The sequence below is a fragment of the Beta vulgaris genome, chromosome 1 (genome assembly GCF_026745355.1).
Source record: "Beta vulgaris subsp. vulgaris cultivar EL10 chromosome 1, EL10.2, whole genome shotgun sequence".
In the NCBI taxonomy this organism is placed as follows: domain Eukaryota; kingdom Viridiplantae; phylum Streptophyta; class Magnoliopsida; order Caryophyllales; family Amaranthaceae; genus Beta; species Beta vulgaris.
In genome coordinates, this window is record NC_079202.1 from 62717165 (window position 1) to 62736856 (window position 19692).

At 33.2% G+C, this 19692-nt stretch overlaps 1 protein-coding gene across 1 annotated transcript; it reads left to right on the forward strand.

Annotated features, from left to right (window-relative positions):
- The first annotated feature begins 1984 nt into the window (after positions 1 to 1984).
- LOC104896830 (hypothetical protein) lies at positions 1985 to 13602 on the forward strand. Its single transcript, XM_010683638.4, has 7 exons — positions 1985 to 2228; positions 3156 to 4052; positions 6979 to 7173; positions 8013 to 8225; positions 8551 to 11777; positions 12013 to 12072; positions 13251 to 13602. The coding sequence occupies exons 1-5, from the start codon at positions 2082 to 2084 to the stop codon at positions 10258 to 10260; spliced, it is 3162 nt and encodes a 1053-aa protein (XP_010681940.2). The 5' UTR covers positions 1985 to 2081; the 3' UTR covers positions 10261 to 11777; positions 12013 to 12072; positions 13251 to 13602.
- The last annotated feature ends 6090 nt before the right edge of the window (positions 13603 to 19692 follow it).

A 19692-nucleotide genomic window follows, 5' to 3' on the forward strand; every position in this document is an offset into this window, starting at 1 on the left:
TTTGAGACGGACAAGATAAGTTTTCAAACTATTTTCGTGTCTAGTCAAAAATTAGTTTAAATTTTCATATTTAACTCATTTGTCAAGTTTTTTTTTTCCAATGAACTAGATCATGCTCAACCACGAGTCAGAAATCATGCCTAAAATTCGATTGTTTTTTAGACTGGGCGAAACCATGTTGATCACTTCTATTTAAGAGTACAAATTCCTCTAGGCATTGTCTTTTTCATTACCATCTTTTTTTTTAAAAAAAAGGTATATAATGTAATATTGTTATTCTTATATTTACATCCCTCCATTATAAAATTCAAATAAATTAAAGAGCAAAATCAAATTGAAAATATATATCATTTTTTGTATATTTCTATTATATATTTATATGCACATTAATTAATATATATTGGCTTAGGGTTGGTTGCTCGGGACGACAAAAAAGATGGTGGCTCGTACATTTTGTGCACCTTACTACATGACTAGGTTACTGAGAAGGTCGAAGTTGTAGCAGATTTTTGGGCCACAAAAGTAGCGGTGGAACAAGGTTGGTCAATGGCGGTGATAGAGAGTGATGCTCAATCCATCATCTATGCTAAAAACTCCTCGATCCAGCGAAAAGGGGATATTCAAACTATGATGGAAGATGTATGACATCTTAGCTTTGGTTTTTACTCTATTTGTTTTTCTTTTTGCTATTGAGAATGTAATGAAATAGCTTATCGACTTGTAAAATGGGCTAAGTTTAGTTTTTGTGATGAGTATTGGCTTAAAGGAGGCCCTACTTAAGGATACGTTCTCTTCATCTTACTAAATTAAGTTTCAGATCCAATCAGTTTAGTTCAATCTAGTTCAAATAAGTTTCAACCAGGTCCAACCAGGGCAATAAATTTCAATCAGATCCAATAAGTTTCAATCAAGTGCAATAAGTTCCAATCAGGTTTAACTAGGCACAATAAGTTCCAATAAGGTCCAAATATTTAATTATTAATAAATTTGAATAAAAAATATAATTAAAGTAACACTATGATTATTATATAATATTATATTTGTAATATTGTCTATTATTTTATTACTCATATTACGATTAATTAATATATTATTATTAAAAATTTCAATTAAAGTACCTCTATGATTACTCATATTATTGTTGACTGATTATGTTATTATTGAAAAATAACATAATTATGGTCAAATAAGGCTAACAATAATAATCATCATAATTAGAATATTCTGCAATTCGTCTTTAAATAACTAGATTTAACATTTTTTCGTTACTAATAACAATGGAAGATATAAATGTTATTAATTGATTTCCTACTAGTGCTTTATGAAATCAAAGCAACACTATTAGATATATTAGTGGTGAAAGTTGTGTATAGACAAGCGTATAAATAATATTTTTTTTTGGTTAAAATATTAATCCTAAGAGATAAGTAATAATTACTATTTTTTTCAAATGATAAATTTTAATGATTACGTTATAATAAATTTTGAAACATAGTATTTATGTTAGTGTTAAATAAAGTCAAATAAGTTCCAATCATGTTCAATAATGTCTAATAAGTTTCAATTAGGTCAACAAGCTTCAATCAGATCAATCAGGTCCAATAAGTTCCAATCAGGTTCAATCAGGTCCAATAAGTTAAATCAAGCCCAATCAAGTCCAATAAAGTTCAATTTAATTCAAGATTATTCATATTAAGAGAACACACCTAAATATTGAATTTAATAATATCGAACTCTTCGAACATAATTCCTTAATAATATTACCTACCTTTTTCACCTTAAAAACACATAACATAAACTAAGTAGAAAAAGGAACTCAATTACTATTACTATGAGTTGTTAATTATGGTATACCTTCAAAACAATAATACAAAGTCAACAAAAAAAAAAGATAGAATTACAAAAGGGCACATGCGTCTTTTCACTTTGATGTTAGCATCTTTCCGGACTCTGTGTAGTTTAGTCTCTATAACTATCAACACCAACCAAACACAATTTCTGCAAACCACAATACACAGCAAAGAAGAAAACTCGTCAATTCTTTAGTGTTTACTCTTTATTCTCTTCTCATAACTGCGATAATGGATAAATTCAAAGAGACAATCTTCAGACTTGCTAAATCTCATCCAAACAAACCCTTATCTCCTTCTCAAATTTCATTTATCGAAGAACAACTTCTCCTTACTTTCCCACTTCTTCGTACTCCCACTCACCCCACTTATTCTGTGGTAAGTCCCATCTTTACACATTAATAATAATTACAGTTTACTTTGTTTTGTTTGCGTAGAGAGAGTCATTAGGACAAATGATATAGACGGAATTTGAATTGATCACATGTGACCACGATAATTTCGAGTTTGTATTGTAAGAGACCGACTACTCTAAATTAAAATTAAGGAGTTGTTTGGCAATCGGCTGTTGGCTAGTTTAGTTGGCTTATTTGACTGACTGGGAGTATTGATGGTATGTATTGGCTTTTTAAGTTGGCGATTTAAGCTAGCTGTTTGCAAAAGTATGCCAAAATTAATTGTAGCTGTTGGTTGTTTGTTAGAGAGTTTGTGGGCAAACCAGTCAAAAGCCAATCTAAAAAGCTGTTCGAAGAAGCTTTTTTATTTTGGCTTAAAGTCAGCTTTTCAGCCAATCAAAAAGCCAATAACCAAATATTTTTTTGAGTGTTTGACCAAATTGAGAAGCCAAAAGCCAAAAGTCAAAATTAGACAATGATAAGTTCAATATTAAAAAGAGACTTGGCTAAACAGTGACTAAGTTATGTTCTTTGGTGACTAATTTAGTGACTGATCTACTTTTATATTAAAATTAAACCGTCTCTTTTAATAATTTTTGGAGATTTGAACTAAGTAAACTAGTTGACATTCACATTGTAGTTTAGTGTTAATCACTACATATACCTTTCTTTAGGGGGAGATAATTGGGGTTTTCAAGGGCAAGAATCGAACCTTTGTCAAACCTTGATTGTTGGGGATCACTGTTGTAGTGAATAGTGAACTAGTGAGTAGTGAGTAATAGAGATGGGTGAAGTATAGTTTAATTTCTAACCTTTATATTGCGTATTTTAAAAGGTATTTTACCAGTTTTGAGTTAGGTTTGTGTAGTTTAGTTTTCTGATTTTTTGTTGTATTTTGTTGTTAATGTAGATGATACAAAATGCAATTAAAGAGTTGAATGAGGAAGATGGATCAAATGAGGAGTCAATTTCAGAGTATATTAAGGCAAATTATGATGATTTACCTTGGGCACATGTTACATATTTAAGCCATCATTTGAGAGAACTTTGTAACAATAATGAAATTGAGATTGTCTCTACTTCTACTTGTAAACGCTACGTAACAGCGGCACGCAGCGTAGGCCAAGGACATGATTTAGGGAGGAGACGACCCAAGCGAAGATTAAAGAGGAAAAGAAAGGAGAGTGTGGTTGAGAATGATGAAGAGAGAAGTTTAGGTGAAGAAAATGTGATTGAATTTAAAGATGAAGGTATACTAGTGTCTGAGAGGAGTAAAATGAAGCGGAGAAGGCGAAGTTGTTTGGTTATGGAAGACGAAGATGATAAAGCTGTTGAACATGCTGTTGTTGTAGCAGAGCAGAATGTTTGTAACAACAGTCAAGCATTGGTTGTTGTAGCAGAGCAGAATGTTTGTAACAACAGTCAAGAGTTGGTTGTTGTAGCAGAGCAGAATGTTTTTAATAACAGTCAAGAGTTGGTTGTCGTAGCAGAGCCGAATGTTTGTAGCAACAGTCAAGAGTTAGTTGTTGAGAATGTTAGCTGTGATGCTGCTGAGTTAGATGTAGAATCTGGAGAAAATGCTGGAAGCAATCCTGTAATTGTGTGTGGTTTGGAATGGGAAGAGCTACCGAAATCGAAACAACAGGCTTGTAAAGGTAACCCCAAAAAGAGATTGAAAGATCACCAAGAAAAAAGGGAAGCGTCTTTGAAGTTAATGCCATCTTTGCCAGCTAAAGATGTAGGTTGCAATCAGCTTGAGCATGACCAGATACATGAGCTTTTGTCTCAGAGAGGTGTTGAGACCGAGGTACTTTCTGAAGTTTGAAATGTGAGCAATTAGTTGTTGTAATTTCGTCAAAAAAAAGCTACATTTGATACGTTGACATATTTTTTTATAAAGTATCCTGAGATAGGGTCAGAAATAAGGGTTGAAAAAACAATGTTAGATCTGGAATCACAACTATGGATATATTTACTATTCTTCTGGTAGATTTGAAAAAGCTATACTCTGAAACATATACTATGATCTTCTATTTCTCTAGTTAGATAAGCTTTTTCGCTATTTTTGAACCATGATGTAGCTTTTAGAGAAGTTTCTTTAGTTTTGAGTTAGACCTTTTAAGTTTTAATCATATCCAAAATTCGAGCTAAATTCTTTATCTGGAGGTTCTGCTGTCTTAAGATGCCTTTATTTATTCTTAAAATCTGCTGAAAGTTTGTGTTTCTGATTTTCTTTCAAGTAGATTATTTGCTCTATTTCTAGTCTTTGTTGGATTTTTTTTAACAAGTTTACTGTGAACTTAATATGTATTGACCATCGGAGTCAGATGTAAATTGTTAAATTGTGACTGATAGATAGACAGAGCCGCGGAGGTGTAAGCATAACCAGAATGAGAATTGATGTTTAGTTGGCACTGTCATGTGCTGTCAATCACCTATTAATCTGCTAATTTTTTTTTTGATAAGTTTTGGTTTAGCTTTTATTAATAGAATCAAGAGTCATACAATTGGCAGCCGATTACAAACACCTAGACCTTAACAAAGGCCAAATATCAAAGAGATAAGATACAGCAGTAGATCAAGAGAAGGCCCATTAACACCAAGCAAGAAATTCATTCTCACGAACGGAGGCCCTGCTTGGCTAAAGCGTCAGCCATACCATTGGTGATTGGACTCTCTTCCTTTATTGATGCATATGTTGAGCCAAGCTTTCCTGGAATTCATGATAAAATTGAGAGCAAAACCCAGATTCCATGGTCCTCCGGAGTCTTGATTACACCAATGAACTGCATTGCGAGAGTCTGACTCGATAATAATGGAGGAGCTTTTGATTCGATCGCTAGCCAAAGTAATCTTTATTGCCCTGAGAATTGCAAATACTTCGGCCGAGTTTATCTGGATGGCGGGAATTGGGCTGGAGAAAATACATAAGATAATGCCCGCATCGCTCCTAAGCACACCCCCAACAGCAGCTTGAGAAAGGGAGGGATCGAAAGAAGCGACGTTCCACTTTAAGGAGCCGATGGCTGGAGGAGACCAAGAAATAAGATCTTTACATGCATTAGCCATAATGCGAGGGTTTGGGGATTCCTTCCATAGAAGGCATGAGGGGTTTTGCTGGATTTCAGATGAGGAATAGGGAAAGTTCACACTCCAGCCGTGAATCAACCAGCTTAGCCTAGTAACAATCATCTCTTGGATTTCAATAGGAGAGGAGAGACATTACCAAAGACCCCTGCATTTCTCTCCTTCCATAGTGACCATATGATAATGAAAAAAGAGGCGAACCAAACTTTCTTGAAAAAAGGACCATATCCCTCAAAGTGCCATTGATAAAAAAGCATCATGGAAAGAGGAGGTAAACGACCATTGAACGTTCCATAAGTTGAGCCACCAACACCAAAGTTGCCAAGAGAAGCGGCATGATAAGAGCATATGGTCATTCGTCTCCATGTGAGAGTTGCAAAACACACTAAAGCTTCAGAGATGGGGATGATTCCAATTGATGTAAGTCTTGCCTTTGAGTGAATTTTACCCATGATGGCCAACCATACAAAAATCTCGACTCTATAGGGGATGAGACCTTTCCAAAGACCTCTTATGGCATCGGGAGAGGTGTGAGGAGAGCTTTTTGCGAGTTCGAAGGTGGCAGATTTTACTGAAAAGGCTCCAGACTTGTTAGGGGTCCATATGAGGACATCATCACTAGATAAATCTAGAGTGACCTCAGAGAGAAGCTGGGTCAGGTGGGCTTTTTCCACAATTTCTCTAGGTCGAAGGGCCCGCTTCCAAGAGAAAATCCATCTCCAAGCAAATCTGTCACATATACCCATTGAGTTAACAGAGGCGGATGGGCTAATGGCAAGGGAGTAAAGCCTTGGGAATAAAGATTTGAGAGGGGCGGGCCCAACCCATACGTCCAGCCAAAAGAAGGTATTGGATCCTTTGCCCACCTATTAATCTGCTAATTGTTTCACATTAATGCTCATTTTTATATGGGCTATCTAAAACCCCTCTAAAGCAAAGCAGCCTTACTAACCTCTGAACATACGAGTTCATAGGGGTAATTTTGGTCGATGGATGTGGGTTTTGTAACTTGCTTTAGTTACGTAGTGTCTGATAGTGATGACATTGATCATGCCCTCCATAGACCACCAAGCACCAACCAAATCGTAAGGTAGACGCAGGGTGTAGCATTTAATCTTCAGAACAGCTACTGGCAGTGCAGATGAATACATGCTGAATTATTCTATTGCTCAGATGTTCATTGCGCGCATCGTTACTAGTATTCTTCATTTTGGACTCTAGACACTTCATTTTGGACCAAACAGAAAAGAAGTTTTCATGAAGTGAGAGTCCAAATCAGTGTTACATAAACCGCTATATAATTCGCTTTTTCAGTTTGCGGTTTGCCCAAAATGGGCAAAAATTAGGCGAACACCGACCATAATTCGCTTTCTTCTGATCGCAATTCGTGGGGAGATTAGGGAATTATGTTACACTGGTCCAAATTTTGATACATATCCATGTCCAACGTTACGCATTCGTGTGCATCAATGGATTTGATTTTGATTCTTGAAAGGTAATAATGATTCATAGACTCATCAAGTCATCATAGCTTGATGTAAATTTGTGAATGCACTTTTTACTAGGTAGTTGCCAATTTGTCTTGATCCTTGTTTTCAGTTCTTGTTTCCTATGTTATGTTGCATGATATGGTAGTGGTGATGCAGGCAAGTGCTGGTATGGAGAGTGATTTGGGGCCACCATGGTTGATACCATTGCTGAAGGGGAATTACTTTATCCCATGCTCACTTCATGCAAAGTCAAGCAAGAGTAAATGTAATTTGTTCTGTTTAGATTGCATGGGAGATGCCTTCTGCGCGAATTGTTTGTCCCTTCACAATGAGAGTCATCGTATTGTCCAGGTATATAAATTACTAAAATAGATATCATAGTCCTCCCCACACCCAAGCTATTCAATTAGTATAAATGGTGTTAAATAATGAACTTAACATCTAATCTCATATTTTAATTATATGGAATACTATGCATATGCTGTATTTTATAATGCTCAAAGTGTAGTAAAATACTCCTGTTTGTTTTAGAGTTTAGACTTCTGGTTGTGGTTTATTGATCATGTTGTTGTTCTCTTCATGGCGACGCGATAGTCACATGTACTATTCTAGGAACCGAAAAAAGTTAAGCTGTCACATTTTCTAAAATGTGAAGATTTCTGATTAATTTTAATCATCAATGATCAAACCCTTATAAAGATTGACTGATGGATAGAGAATGACAATGGTTTGACTACTCCCTAGTGCTCCCTCCGTCCCCCAATATATTTTCTATTTTTCCATTAATGATTGTCCCAAATACATTTCCCATTTCCTTATTTGGCATGGATCCACCCATTATAAATTGTTTACTTTCTATTTTTTTATTATATTACTCACTCTCCTATGAATCAATCACGGATTCCACCCACTTACCTTACTCACTTACATTCTCTCTCCTGAATAAAGAATTCATGAATAATGTACCAATTCCAATTTTATGCAACTAAGGGTCCACCTAGAAGTCTAGAACTCTTCCCTAGTACTCGTGCCCCAAAGAAATGGAAGGATCTTTGAGTAAAAATGTTTCATTTGCTTAGTAATGAGATGTTGGGACAATATGATTGTTACTTATTTAATCAAGCGAGTATTTAATTATACGCTTATGGTAAATTGGTATAGTAGTGACAATAAGGTTTTGGGTGATGCAGATAAGAAGATCGCCATCATGCTACAATGTGGTGAAAGTGGACGAGATACAGATGTACCTGGACATATCGTCAGTACAGACCCACATCAAAAATAGTGCGGTGATTGTGCGTCTCAATGGACGCCCTCGTCCGGGGCCTGGTAAGTACATCACCAGAACATGCAAAAATTGTCGCCTCCTTGATCCCTCCAGATTCTGTTCTCTTGGTTGCCAGGTACATAGATAATTTAGCCTTCTTTCTCGCTTCTCTTTTTGTTGATCTTCGCAATTAATGTTTTGGGTGATGTTTATTGGTAATTTGAGAGCATAGAGACCAAATAAAAGAGTAGTGATCATATTGAAGGATACCAAAATTAAAGTTTTTTCAAGTTTACAGAAGTAACAGTTTTACTCTCGAGTTCGTTAGCATCAAACATTATGATAAATGGGATTAATAAAATATCAATTTTTTTATAGTTGGATTTTCCGAGTTATGGTTGTTTGAGATGTCATTCTTATTTTAGATCTTCTAGTGCTAAATGGCTACGCTAATCTTTCAGCTTTATGCAAAATTGCTGAAGTCTTCAGAGGTCAAGAACTTACCCGTTGATCAAAGTCAACAAGCTTGTACATCATCTTTGCTTGAAGATAGTTCCAATGAAAACTTGGAAACACAGAAGCATTTGGATCCCTTGCACGCTAATAGCTTGGAAGAGCTTATGTTGATGGAGGATGAAGAAAATTTACCCCTTCAAATGGTGTTTGAGAAATGTGGTAAGCAAAAAAAACATGCAGAGACCAAATTTGCAACAAAGGTTCCTTTGGCCCAGGAAACACAAAATCAATATGGTGCTCAACTTGAGGCACCTATGACTTCACTTGTAGAAGGAAAATGGGAGCAGGAGATCAAGGAAGATGTAGTTGCTGTGTCAAATCAGCTTCTTCTGCAGCAAGAAGAGTTTCCTAAACCTGCGACTTATTGTAATTTAAAGCAGCAGAAGCAACCGCTGAAGAAAGATGGCTGCATAAGGCCTCGGAAAGTAATGAAGGGCTTGTCTAATGCAGCAACTGGTCAGAAAAGTGGGCGAGGAAGGCCACAAAAACAAAAAGAAACAATTAAGGAAGATGCACTGGCTGTTTCGAGTTCGGATCTTCAGCAACAAGAAGAGCTGTCTAAGGCAGCGATTATTGATCAGCATTCTCAAGTGCAAATCAAACAACCAAAGAAACGAGGAAGGCCACGGAAGCATACAGAAGCAACCAAGGAAGATAAACCAGCTTCATTGGAAACGTGTGTGCAGTTACAAGAAGGGTTCTCTGAATCAGCAATCAGTCAGTGTTCTCTGCAGCTACCCAAAAAGGATGGCCGAGGAATACCGCAGGAACATATAGAAGCAACCAAGGATGATACCGAAGCTTCTTTAAATTTGCATCTTGAGATCCAAGAAGGGTTGTTTAAACCAGCAACTGATGAGTGTACTAAGCAACAAACCCAGAATCTGAAAAAAAAAGGTCCGGGGAGTCCACAGAAACAAGTAGAAGCCACCACGGAAGATGCAGCTGTTTGTTCAAATTTGCATGTTCATCAACAAGAAGGTTCGTCTAAACGAGAAACAAAGCAGCTTTCTCAGGAACAAGTTAAGCGGGTGAAAAAGGATGGCCGAGGAAGGCCAAGAAAACAAAAAACAGCAGCAAAGGAACATGCTACAGCTTCCTCTGAACTAGCACTGCATCAACGTCCTCTGCTGCGAGTCACAAAGTGCAAAGACAAACTGCTTAAAAAGGATGGGCAAGGAACACCTCGGAAACTACAAGAAGATGTGGAGAAAGATCCGGAAGCTTTAATGAATTTGTATCTTCAAGAAAAGAAACAAGAAATAACCAAAGATGATTCAGAAGCTCCATTAAATCTGCCTCATAAGCTGGAAAAGTTGTCTAAAGTGGATGATTGTCCAGATGCTGAGCCTGAGAAATCTTCAAGTGAAGTTCATGTGACACCTGAATCAGGACAAGTTATGCAAGTCTCATATGATGAAATTCATCAATCGCTTAAGAAGCAAAAAATGGATGGTGGTGGCCTGCTTCCTGAAGCAATAGCACTGACGACATCATCAGCTAATCAGCCCGATCAACAACAAGAGCAACAGTGTCATGAACAAGAGGAAGTTCCACTGTCAAAGCCATCGAATTTAACAGAAATGCAGGTTCCTCTCTCCTGTAAAGATCAGCTGCGCTCCAGGATAAAACGCCAATCTCAGGATAGCTCTTGAAATCTAATATACGGGCTTTTGTATTGAATCCTGTTAGACACGGGTACATGTCTAAGTGTCCAAGTAGGCTATTATGTAAAAAAAAGGAATTTCCATGGTTTTGGCTCAAAATGAAGTAGGCTATTCTGTAAAAAAAAAAGGAATTTCCATGGTTTTGGCTCAAAATGAAGTGTCGAAGTCATATCCATGTGGGAGTGGCGAGGATCAATCTCAGATGAATAGTCATGTCCAATTGACATAGCTTGAAACAAGATTATTTAGTTGCAGCCAAGAAATATGCTAACTTAAGCACCTTAATGAAGTTTTCTTGAAGTCAATATCTTGTTTCTACTGAAAGAAGACTACTTTTATACTGCATAACTCAAGCCTGCATGGTTAGAGTGCTGAACTGCCTGGTGAGTTTAGTCTTTACGAGTTATCTATTAGTATGTGGTCATATACTCATATCCTATCAGCAACCTATCCGTTTCTCATTATACAACCTATATCATATACTTACTCCATTTCATTTTAAATGTAACAAATGAATATTTTACATCTCACAAAAAATACCCGTTTGTTGCATTTAAAACGAAACGGAGGAAGTACAAAATTAGAAACAGACATTATTTTCAAAATCTTAAAAACAAAATTAAAAAAACGGACATTATTACTATATAAGTTGTGTTTTTCATCATTTTGTTTTAATTTCCCAAAAAAATATTAAAAAAAATATAAGACTAGACTCTTGGAATTAGAAATTCATAAACTATATTATAACATGCATTTGACTTAAAAACAAATAAATTCTTATTTCTTTTTGATAAGGCACATGCAATCCAAATTAAATCCCCTAATAAATCCCACTCTAATATGAGGGGGAAAGGGAGAGACTCACTCTACACAGTGTACACTAGTATGCGAGTTCCAACTTGGGATCTTTAAGCAATACTTGGTCAAGTCTTCTACAAAACGGTCTCACCAAAAGCATAGTGTAGTAGTTAAGTTCTGTTCTTTTGGACTGAACGAAACTGAACTTAATTCGTCGTAACTTAGGTGAATTAGATTTGTTTGAAGTAAATTGGATCGAACTGAATTAAAAGAAACTAAATGAACATATCTGAATTCGTCTGAACAAAATTTTCATTAATTCAGTCCGAAAACAGAGCTTTAGTAGCCACGTAAGTTGTTTGCCTAAATTTTAGCCCTATTATGGCATATTGGCATTATCTACCTTTCATTTTGGTGCCCCATGTGTCCATATCATATGATATGAGTTGCGGATATCCCTTTAAATAGATTCTTTCAAATTAATAAGTGGTGCACAAGAAACATATGAGATGATGATGATCATGTCGTCAGCTCTCTCTTGCTCTCTCAAAGCTTCACCTTCTCATCACCACCATTATGATCATATAGGAGAATTCAATGTCAGACAAGACTGCAAACATTTATTTAGGGATGGTCCAAGGATACAACAACTAAGCAAATTCACAACTTCTGCAGCTAAATCTGGTGGATTTTCTCTCAATATACCAGTATGTCACTACTTCCTTCGTTCTTTTTTTTTTATTACAACGTATTCCTCAATTAGAAGTTTCATGTTAATTGCAACGTACAGTATATAAGATTGTGCACGTTGTTCTCCATGGAATAGTTAGCAGTAAGTTGTTTAATCTTATTCTAAGAAAAACCAAAAAATTGAAGAGCAATTTTTGTTTTCTTTAGTGCTAAAGAGCGTTTGTTAATTAATTAATTGATTGATGATTGTAGGGTTTTAAGAAGTGTGAGAATTGTAGAGGCCAAGGTGCCATAGAATGCTCTGGATGCAAGGTACTTAAGTTTTGTGCTTTATTAGTTGTAGACTTTTAGTACTTTAGATGCTTGTTTGGTTATTATGAAGCTTACCACCTTTTCCCATAATATAACAACTTAAAAATGAGTAAGGGTCTGTTCTCTTCGGCATAAAACAGCCGAACCGAACTGAAATGAATAGTGATATGTGAGAGTAAAAGTATTGTCAAGAGCTTAGCTCAACTGAACTGAACTGATCTGAACTAGTCTGAACTGAACTGAACTGAACTGAACTGAACTGAACTGAACTGAACTGAACTGAACTGAACTGAACTGAATTGAACTGAATTGAACTGAACTGAAAATAAGCTGGGGAGAACAGGCCCTAAATCATCTTTTATTTATTTATCACGAGATATTAAAAGTTACCTACTCGAAGAAAAGGTTGAAGTTACCGTTAAAGAAGTCACACATTGTTGTACAAATGTCTCATATGATATGTAATCACTTACACATAGTTGTATTTGCATTTCTTTAGAGAAAGTAATAAACGAAAATATACTAAAGACCCTTGGGGTTCAATGATATGACTTCCTATTTTAAACTATATGGAAGATCAAGATTCAAATCTTGTTGAAAGCAAAAATTTCAATATTGTTGGGGAGGGGGGAGGCTTGTTGGGCCTCTGGATGAGCAGCCTTATGCGAGAGCAGCCGAGAGAAAATTCATCCTGCCACAGGTTCCCAAAAGGAGCTCAAATAAAAAAAACTTACACAAACTTTCCTTGGTTGTATTTGCCTTTCTTTGGAGGAAGTAATAAACGAAAATATAAAGAAAAGCTTTTTGTGCATCTAAACAACCTCTTAATTCATCAAGAGGTGCCTTTGAGTGTAAAAAAAGCAATTAAATCCATTTTTCTACTACTTGATTTTTCTTTTAATATAATTGGTAGTATTTGCACGTAATAATATATACTTGTTTATTAAGGTGATAATGTTGCTTGTTTATTCAGGGGACTGGAAAGAACAAAAAGAATGGCAACATCTTTGAGCGATGGAAGTGAGTTGATTAATCTCATCTCATTCTTTAAAGTGTCGGTGATTAAAATATAGGAGTACTAATTAGTGAAAGTGTCGGCTAATTACTCCCACGCACAATTACTTACTACCAACTGTAGTGTAATTTAATTTAATAATTATGCACTTTGTATTTTGTAGGTGTTTTGAGTGTCAAGGATTTGGATTAAAGAGCTGCCCTCAATGTGGAAAAGGAGGTCTTACACCAGAACAAAGGGGAGAAAGATAAATTATGGAGATGCTTCTATGAATATGTGTTTTTCGTATGGAAAATTTGTCGAAAAAAACCTTTTAAAGATTTAATTTTGCAAAAAAAAAAAAAATCTTATAAAACATTCTCTGTAAAAAGAAACCATAAATTAAAATTTTCTTGTAAGAAAAACCTCATATTACAGTGTGTTTTTTTACAAATTTTCCTTTTCGGATTTATGGTTTTTAACTATTGTAAGAAAAAATAATACGAGGTTATTACATGCGTTTTTTTGTTGGATTACATTCGTAATATAATTACTCCATTTATCACCTCAGAAAAAAAAAAAAAGTTTACTCCATTCATCCCACTATAACATCGAGTCTCGAGGATTGATATTATCTCGCATGTTCATAAGTAAAACTATTGTGATATAAGCTGTACGGGCATGTTCTCTCCAGCTTATTTTCAGTTTAGTTCATTTCAGTTCCATCAGTTAAGGGCCTGTTCTCCCCAGCTTATTTTCAGTTCAGTTCAGTTCAGTTCAGTTCAATTCAGTTCAGTTCAGTTCAATTCAGTTCAGTTCAATTCAGTTCAGTTCAGATCAGTTCAGTTCAGACCAGTTCAGTTCAGTTCAGCTCTTGACAATACTTTTACTCTCACATATCACTATTCATTTCAGTTCAGTTCAGTTCAATTCAGTTCAGTTCAGTTCAGTTCAGATCAGTTCAGTTCAGTTCAATTCAGTTCAGTTCAATTCAGTTCAGTTCAGTTCAATTCAGTTCGGTTCAGTTCAGTTCAGCTGTTTTTTGCCGAAGAGAACAGGCCCTAAGTTCAGTTTAGTTCAGCTTTGGACAATACTTTTACTCTTACATATCACTATTCAGTTCAATTCAATTCAGTTCAATCCAGCTATTTTATGCCGAACAGAATAGGCCCATACAATATATCAAATTTTCGCGATACAATACTACGTAGGAAAAAGTAGCTCAATTTTTTTTTCATGAGATAGGAAGAATTCTAACATAGAAAACTCTTAATCCATAGCTCCATAGTCTTTCTAGGAAAAAGCATGTACCATAGTTTTTTTTAGTTGATCCGTTTTTATTAGGTATACATGTCAATGCATTATTTTAAACTTTTATATGTCTAATTATCAATAAGCAAAAATTATAAAAAATTGATATTATGAAAATATATATTGAGACGAATCTAACAAGATTTCACATGATTATATTTTTCTATAAGTACAAATCACAAAAGAGGGTCAAAGTTACATATGTGAATAGTGTCAAAAGTCAGAACGAATCATCTAAAAAACGGAGGAAGTATATATTTATCAAAAGATCTATTTTTTAGCAATATTTTTCTAATATAAAAACATTTGTGTTGTCCCTCTCCCACATCTCAATGGCCAATTGGCCATTAATTGGCCATCATACAAATATAAATCAATGCACATAGTTGAAGGCCATCATACAAATATAAATCAACTAGCTTTCCACCCGTGCAAAAATGCACGGGAGGTTTTATGTAGAAATGATTTGGAGCCGTGTATAATGTACGACAACATTATTTTGTATATTAAGTAGTTGTTTTTATTCGAAATATATTGAACCGTGATTATTAGAATCCATGTCCATGTATTTAAGATTAAAAGAATATAAAAAGTAAAATTATACTTAATATATATAAAAATCCTTTGTTACAAATTTTGAACTTTAAAAATATCGTAATCGTGATATATACATTTATAATTACGTAAATGAAACAAAAAACATGTTAAAATGCGGGGGAATACTTTGCTTATAAATTTAAGATTTTAGGATGTTTCTCCTAAAATAATGATTTGAATAGTAGCTGGTTGATTTCAAGTTTTCATAATCATATCGTGTATTAAAAATAAATTTTAAAACCGACTTACGACCAGTATGTTCAGTGATTGATGTAGCTAATGTCATGATAACACATGTGACCAGCCAACTTTTTTTTTGTTGCTTAGCAAAGGTTTGCTTTCTCTTAGTTGGTTTTAGGTTGTAATTTGCTCTAATTAATTTTATTACTTGCTTAGCAAAAAAACTTTCTTAAACAAAAAATGTTAAAAGAAGAAGCTTTTGTTCTGCCTATCGTTTTATACAGAGGCTCATATAAAAACACAATGCGCAGCACTACTGTCACTCAATCATGCAACAACTTTCATTCCTTGCTTTCTGCAGTTTCGCTCAACTCCTCTCTCTTAATAAACTATCTTATTACAAATTTTTTTTAATGATATGATTATCATCCAAATTGTATTAAAAAAATAATCTCAAAGTTTATATAGCATGATTTTCATCAAAGTGAATAGGGTTATCTCTAAATTTCTAAGTGAAAAAATTAATTTAAAGAGACAATCACTCAAGAAAATTATACAAATATGGTATTTTTTTTCTTGATTTGCCTTTTATTTCTTAATCACCATATGATCTGTATTTTTCCATATTCTTTTCGATTTTTAGAATTGTATTGTAGAACAATTTCAAACTTCTATATTTACATTCCAACATACTCGTGAATGAGGTGTATCTCGTAATTTTAGGTTGAAATATTTATTATGGCTTTGTGATCAAAAAATTTAGAATCTTGTAATGAGAATAGTTTAAAACTGGCTTACGACCTTGTGCTGTAAGATTATGACTTGTGAATTATCTATGATTAGTAGTATGATTGTTCTTGTTTTATTAGAACGGGCCTTATAAAAAATGGACCTGCTTAGAGTCATTTATTTAACTTTAACTAACTTTTTAGCGGTAAAACTTGTCTCGTAGATACTTTAAACTCACGTAATTTTATGCCATTGTTCCTTATAGTCAATTTTAAATGTCTATATCAATTTCTTTACACACAAAAACAAAGAATAGCCCCCCTAATACCATGGTTCTCATGTGTGAGTGGACATAATATATGCTACTAATAAATTTGTTCGAAAATTTTTAGTATAGGTTTTTGACCCCTGCAAATTACATGGGAATGATAAATATAAGATTTTATGATAGTTTCGCCAAAAATATGTTGTAAAGTTCAAAATATTTACCGAAATTTTATAATTAAGCCAATGTATTAAATATTATTTAATCAAAGTAAAGAGTGATTGCGTTTTCCATCATTTTTTAAAAAAAACATGTGAGTTTATTTATCAAATAGACAATATATTTCATTTATATATCTTTCCTTAAGACACTCCTTATGAAATTAGGATCTAGATTTCGAGCACCAAGTCAATAACTCTTGTATGATTTTTAGTACCGAAATTATGATTGGTCGTACTGTTAGATATATCCAATAAAGGGCTCTTATGAGTTAACAATATAATTTTTTTTCTTATTGTTATGTAGCACAGTCCACAAAATATTCTTCAACTATATCAAAAAGCATACATCATATATCAAGTACTACATTATGCATCAAAAGAGAAAACCCAATTTTTTAATCTGATATTAGTTATGTATACATCAAAAAATAAAAACCATAGTAATATGTTTAAAAATTGTATTTTTTTTTTTAACCTTAATATCAACTTATACAATAAGATATCAGACTTTATTTTCAACTCTTTATATCAAGCTTTATATACAATACTTTATAAGTTGTTACACTTTATAGCAAACTTATACAATTGTTTGTATTCAGATTATTCAGGGAACTTAAATGAGATGCATTCTTTCTTCCTATTCCTTATATATATTGATGTACCATATATTAAACTTTTTTAGAACAATTATCCATTACCAACAGCCATTCTTTTCCTCTTTGATTTTCCATCAAAACCCTCCAAAAATTAAGTCCAAAAAATACGCCTACTCATCTTTAAAATCTAGAGCCTTCAAGCAAATCAAATTACAATCTCTCATTTATAAGTAGCTACATTTTTATACTTTAAAGCCACAAATTATCAATCAAAATTATACTCCAACATCTTGAATTGTTATCTTCTCAAGTCATCGACTTTTGCAACAACAACAATTATAAAACTCACGCATGTGGGTTTTGTAAAGAAATTAAGCCTTTGATTATCTTTATGTTCTTTGCATTTGAAGCATGGTTGCTATAATCCCTTAATGCAACCAAGGTGTACATCATTCCATCTACAAAGTGAAGAAGATTTAAAGACCGCATGCAAAATCACAAATCTGTGAAGGAGTTGGATTGAGTGGAGTTCGAAGAAATTTTCTAAATGGGTCAATATAGGTTGGAATTATTTGGTAAGTTTATTTTTAAAAAAATGATTTTTGACTAATTATGATGAAATTTCCATGATTTTATGTTTGCATGTAGTTTTTAGCAATTAGTTATATCTTATAATTATAATACTAAAATGAGTCATATAATTCCTAAAATTGATAACAGTGAGTGGGAAGAATCAAAATTCAAATTATTTGAAACAATAACATGAGGTTGAAATGAAATAGTGACTATGTCAATCTATAGAAAATATTCTAATTTATTACAGTTAGTGAGTGAGAAACCTATTGAAAAAATCAAGATTCTAAATTTTAACCATTAGTGAAAATTAATTTAATATATTAGTAGTATAACTGTCATTTAGGAATTTAGAATTGAAATTGAAATTAGGATGAATGCACATTCTAATTTTCTGGACAATCAGTTTATATTAGGGTGTGATTACATAAACATCTTATATAATAGAGTAACATTTTTTACCTTTATTATTCCGCAACTATAATAACAATTCTTGGTGGGTGAATTTTGAATTTTAAATAAAAAAATATTTAATTATATTTGACCGGTAGCTATAATTTAGGTAGTTGTTTAAACTTCCCACAGTAATATCATTGTTTGATTTCAAGGTAGTTTTTTTTGGAAGGAAATTATCACGCCATGTGACATCAGAATTTTTGTATATAATAGAGTGTCGAATTTGGCAATGACACGTGGCAGATGTAGTAGTAGCATGACACGCAGGCGAAGTGAACATTGAATAATGTTGGCTTGACACGTAAGCAAAATGAACCTTGTTTTATATATATATATATATATATATAGATGCTCTAAGTCCACTATGTGTACTTCTAACTTAATAAAAAATATCATACAATCTCTCTTATTACAACTACATACATCATCTTCTCCATAAATTGATTCTAAATAATCTCTCTCTACATACAATCTCTATCTTATTACAACCCACGCCTAGATGATTCTAAAACTTATTAGAACCAAAACTATCTTATTACCGATTATTGCATACAACTTATCTACGTTTTTTTAGCAAATCTCTCTTAGCTCGCTACATTTTTTTTATACTTTAAACCTACAAATTATCCATCAAAATTATACTCCAAGTCATCGATTTTTGCATCAACAACAAATATAAAACTCATGCATGTGGGTTTTATGAAGAAATTAAGCCTTTGATCTCCATGTTCTTTGCATTTGAAGCATGGTTACTATAATTCCTTGATACAACCAAGGTGTAGGATCATTCGATCTATAAAGTGAAGAAGATTTAAAGACCGCATGCAAAACCGCAAATATATGGAGTTGGATTTTTTTTTTTGAGGGGAATATATGGAGTTGGATTGATATGGAGTTTGAAGAAATTTTCTAAATGGGTCAATATAGATTGAAATTATTTGGTAAGTTCATTTAAAAAAATTTTGATTTTGACTAATTATGATGAAATTGAACTGATTTTATGTTTCCATGTAGTTTTTAGCATATATATATATATATAATATATATATATATATATATATATATATATATATATATATATATATATACTAAATGAGTCATATAATTCTTAAAATTGATAATAGTGAGTGAGAAAAATCAATAATATAAGCTAAGGTTGGAATGAAATAGTCAATATGCCAATGTATTGAAAATTTTGTAATTTATTACAGTTAGTGAGTGAGAAATTTATTGAAAAAATTAAGATTCTAAGTTTTAACAGTTAGTGAAAATTAATTCAATATATTAGTAGTATAACTGTCAATTAGGAATTTAAAAATTACCCATCAAATAAAAAAATTTAGAATTAAGATTATTGAAATAAGGATGATTTCTACCGGTGAGTGACACAATAATTTTAAAGTTAGTAAAAAATAAATAGACAATATAATTTTGTTCCATTGTTAAATATTTAGGTTTTATGAATTTAAATTTTTTGTAGTAAATTTCATCTTTTTTGTTTTTGTTTACAGTAATGCCATTTTGTTTTTGTGCTAACATGGTAGTTTTTTTTTTTTATTTATTTAAGATTCATTTGAATTTTTTTTTTCGTGTAAAGAAAGAAGTGGAAGAAAATCAGTTTATATTAGGGTGTGATTACATGAACATCTTATATAATAACATTTATTTTTTTGATAAGTTACATAAATGGTAATGTAA

Bases quoted from the DNA above. Each gene is read 5' to 3' on its own strand.
- LOC104896830 (XM_010683638.4), top strand. From the start codon at position 2,082: ATGGATAAATTCAAAGAGACAATCTTCAGACTTGCTAAATCTCATCCA. The intron at 2,229-3,155 runs GTAAGTCCCATC...TTGTTAATGTAG, and splicing joins CTCACCCCACTTATTCTGTG to ATGATACAAAATGCAATTAA. The intron at 8,226-8,550 runs GTACATAGATAA...CTAATCTTTCAG, and splicing joins TCTGTTCTCTTGGTTGCCAG to CTTTATGCAAAATTGCTGAA.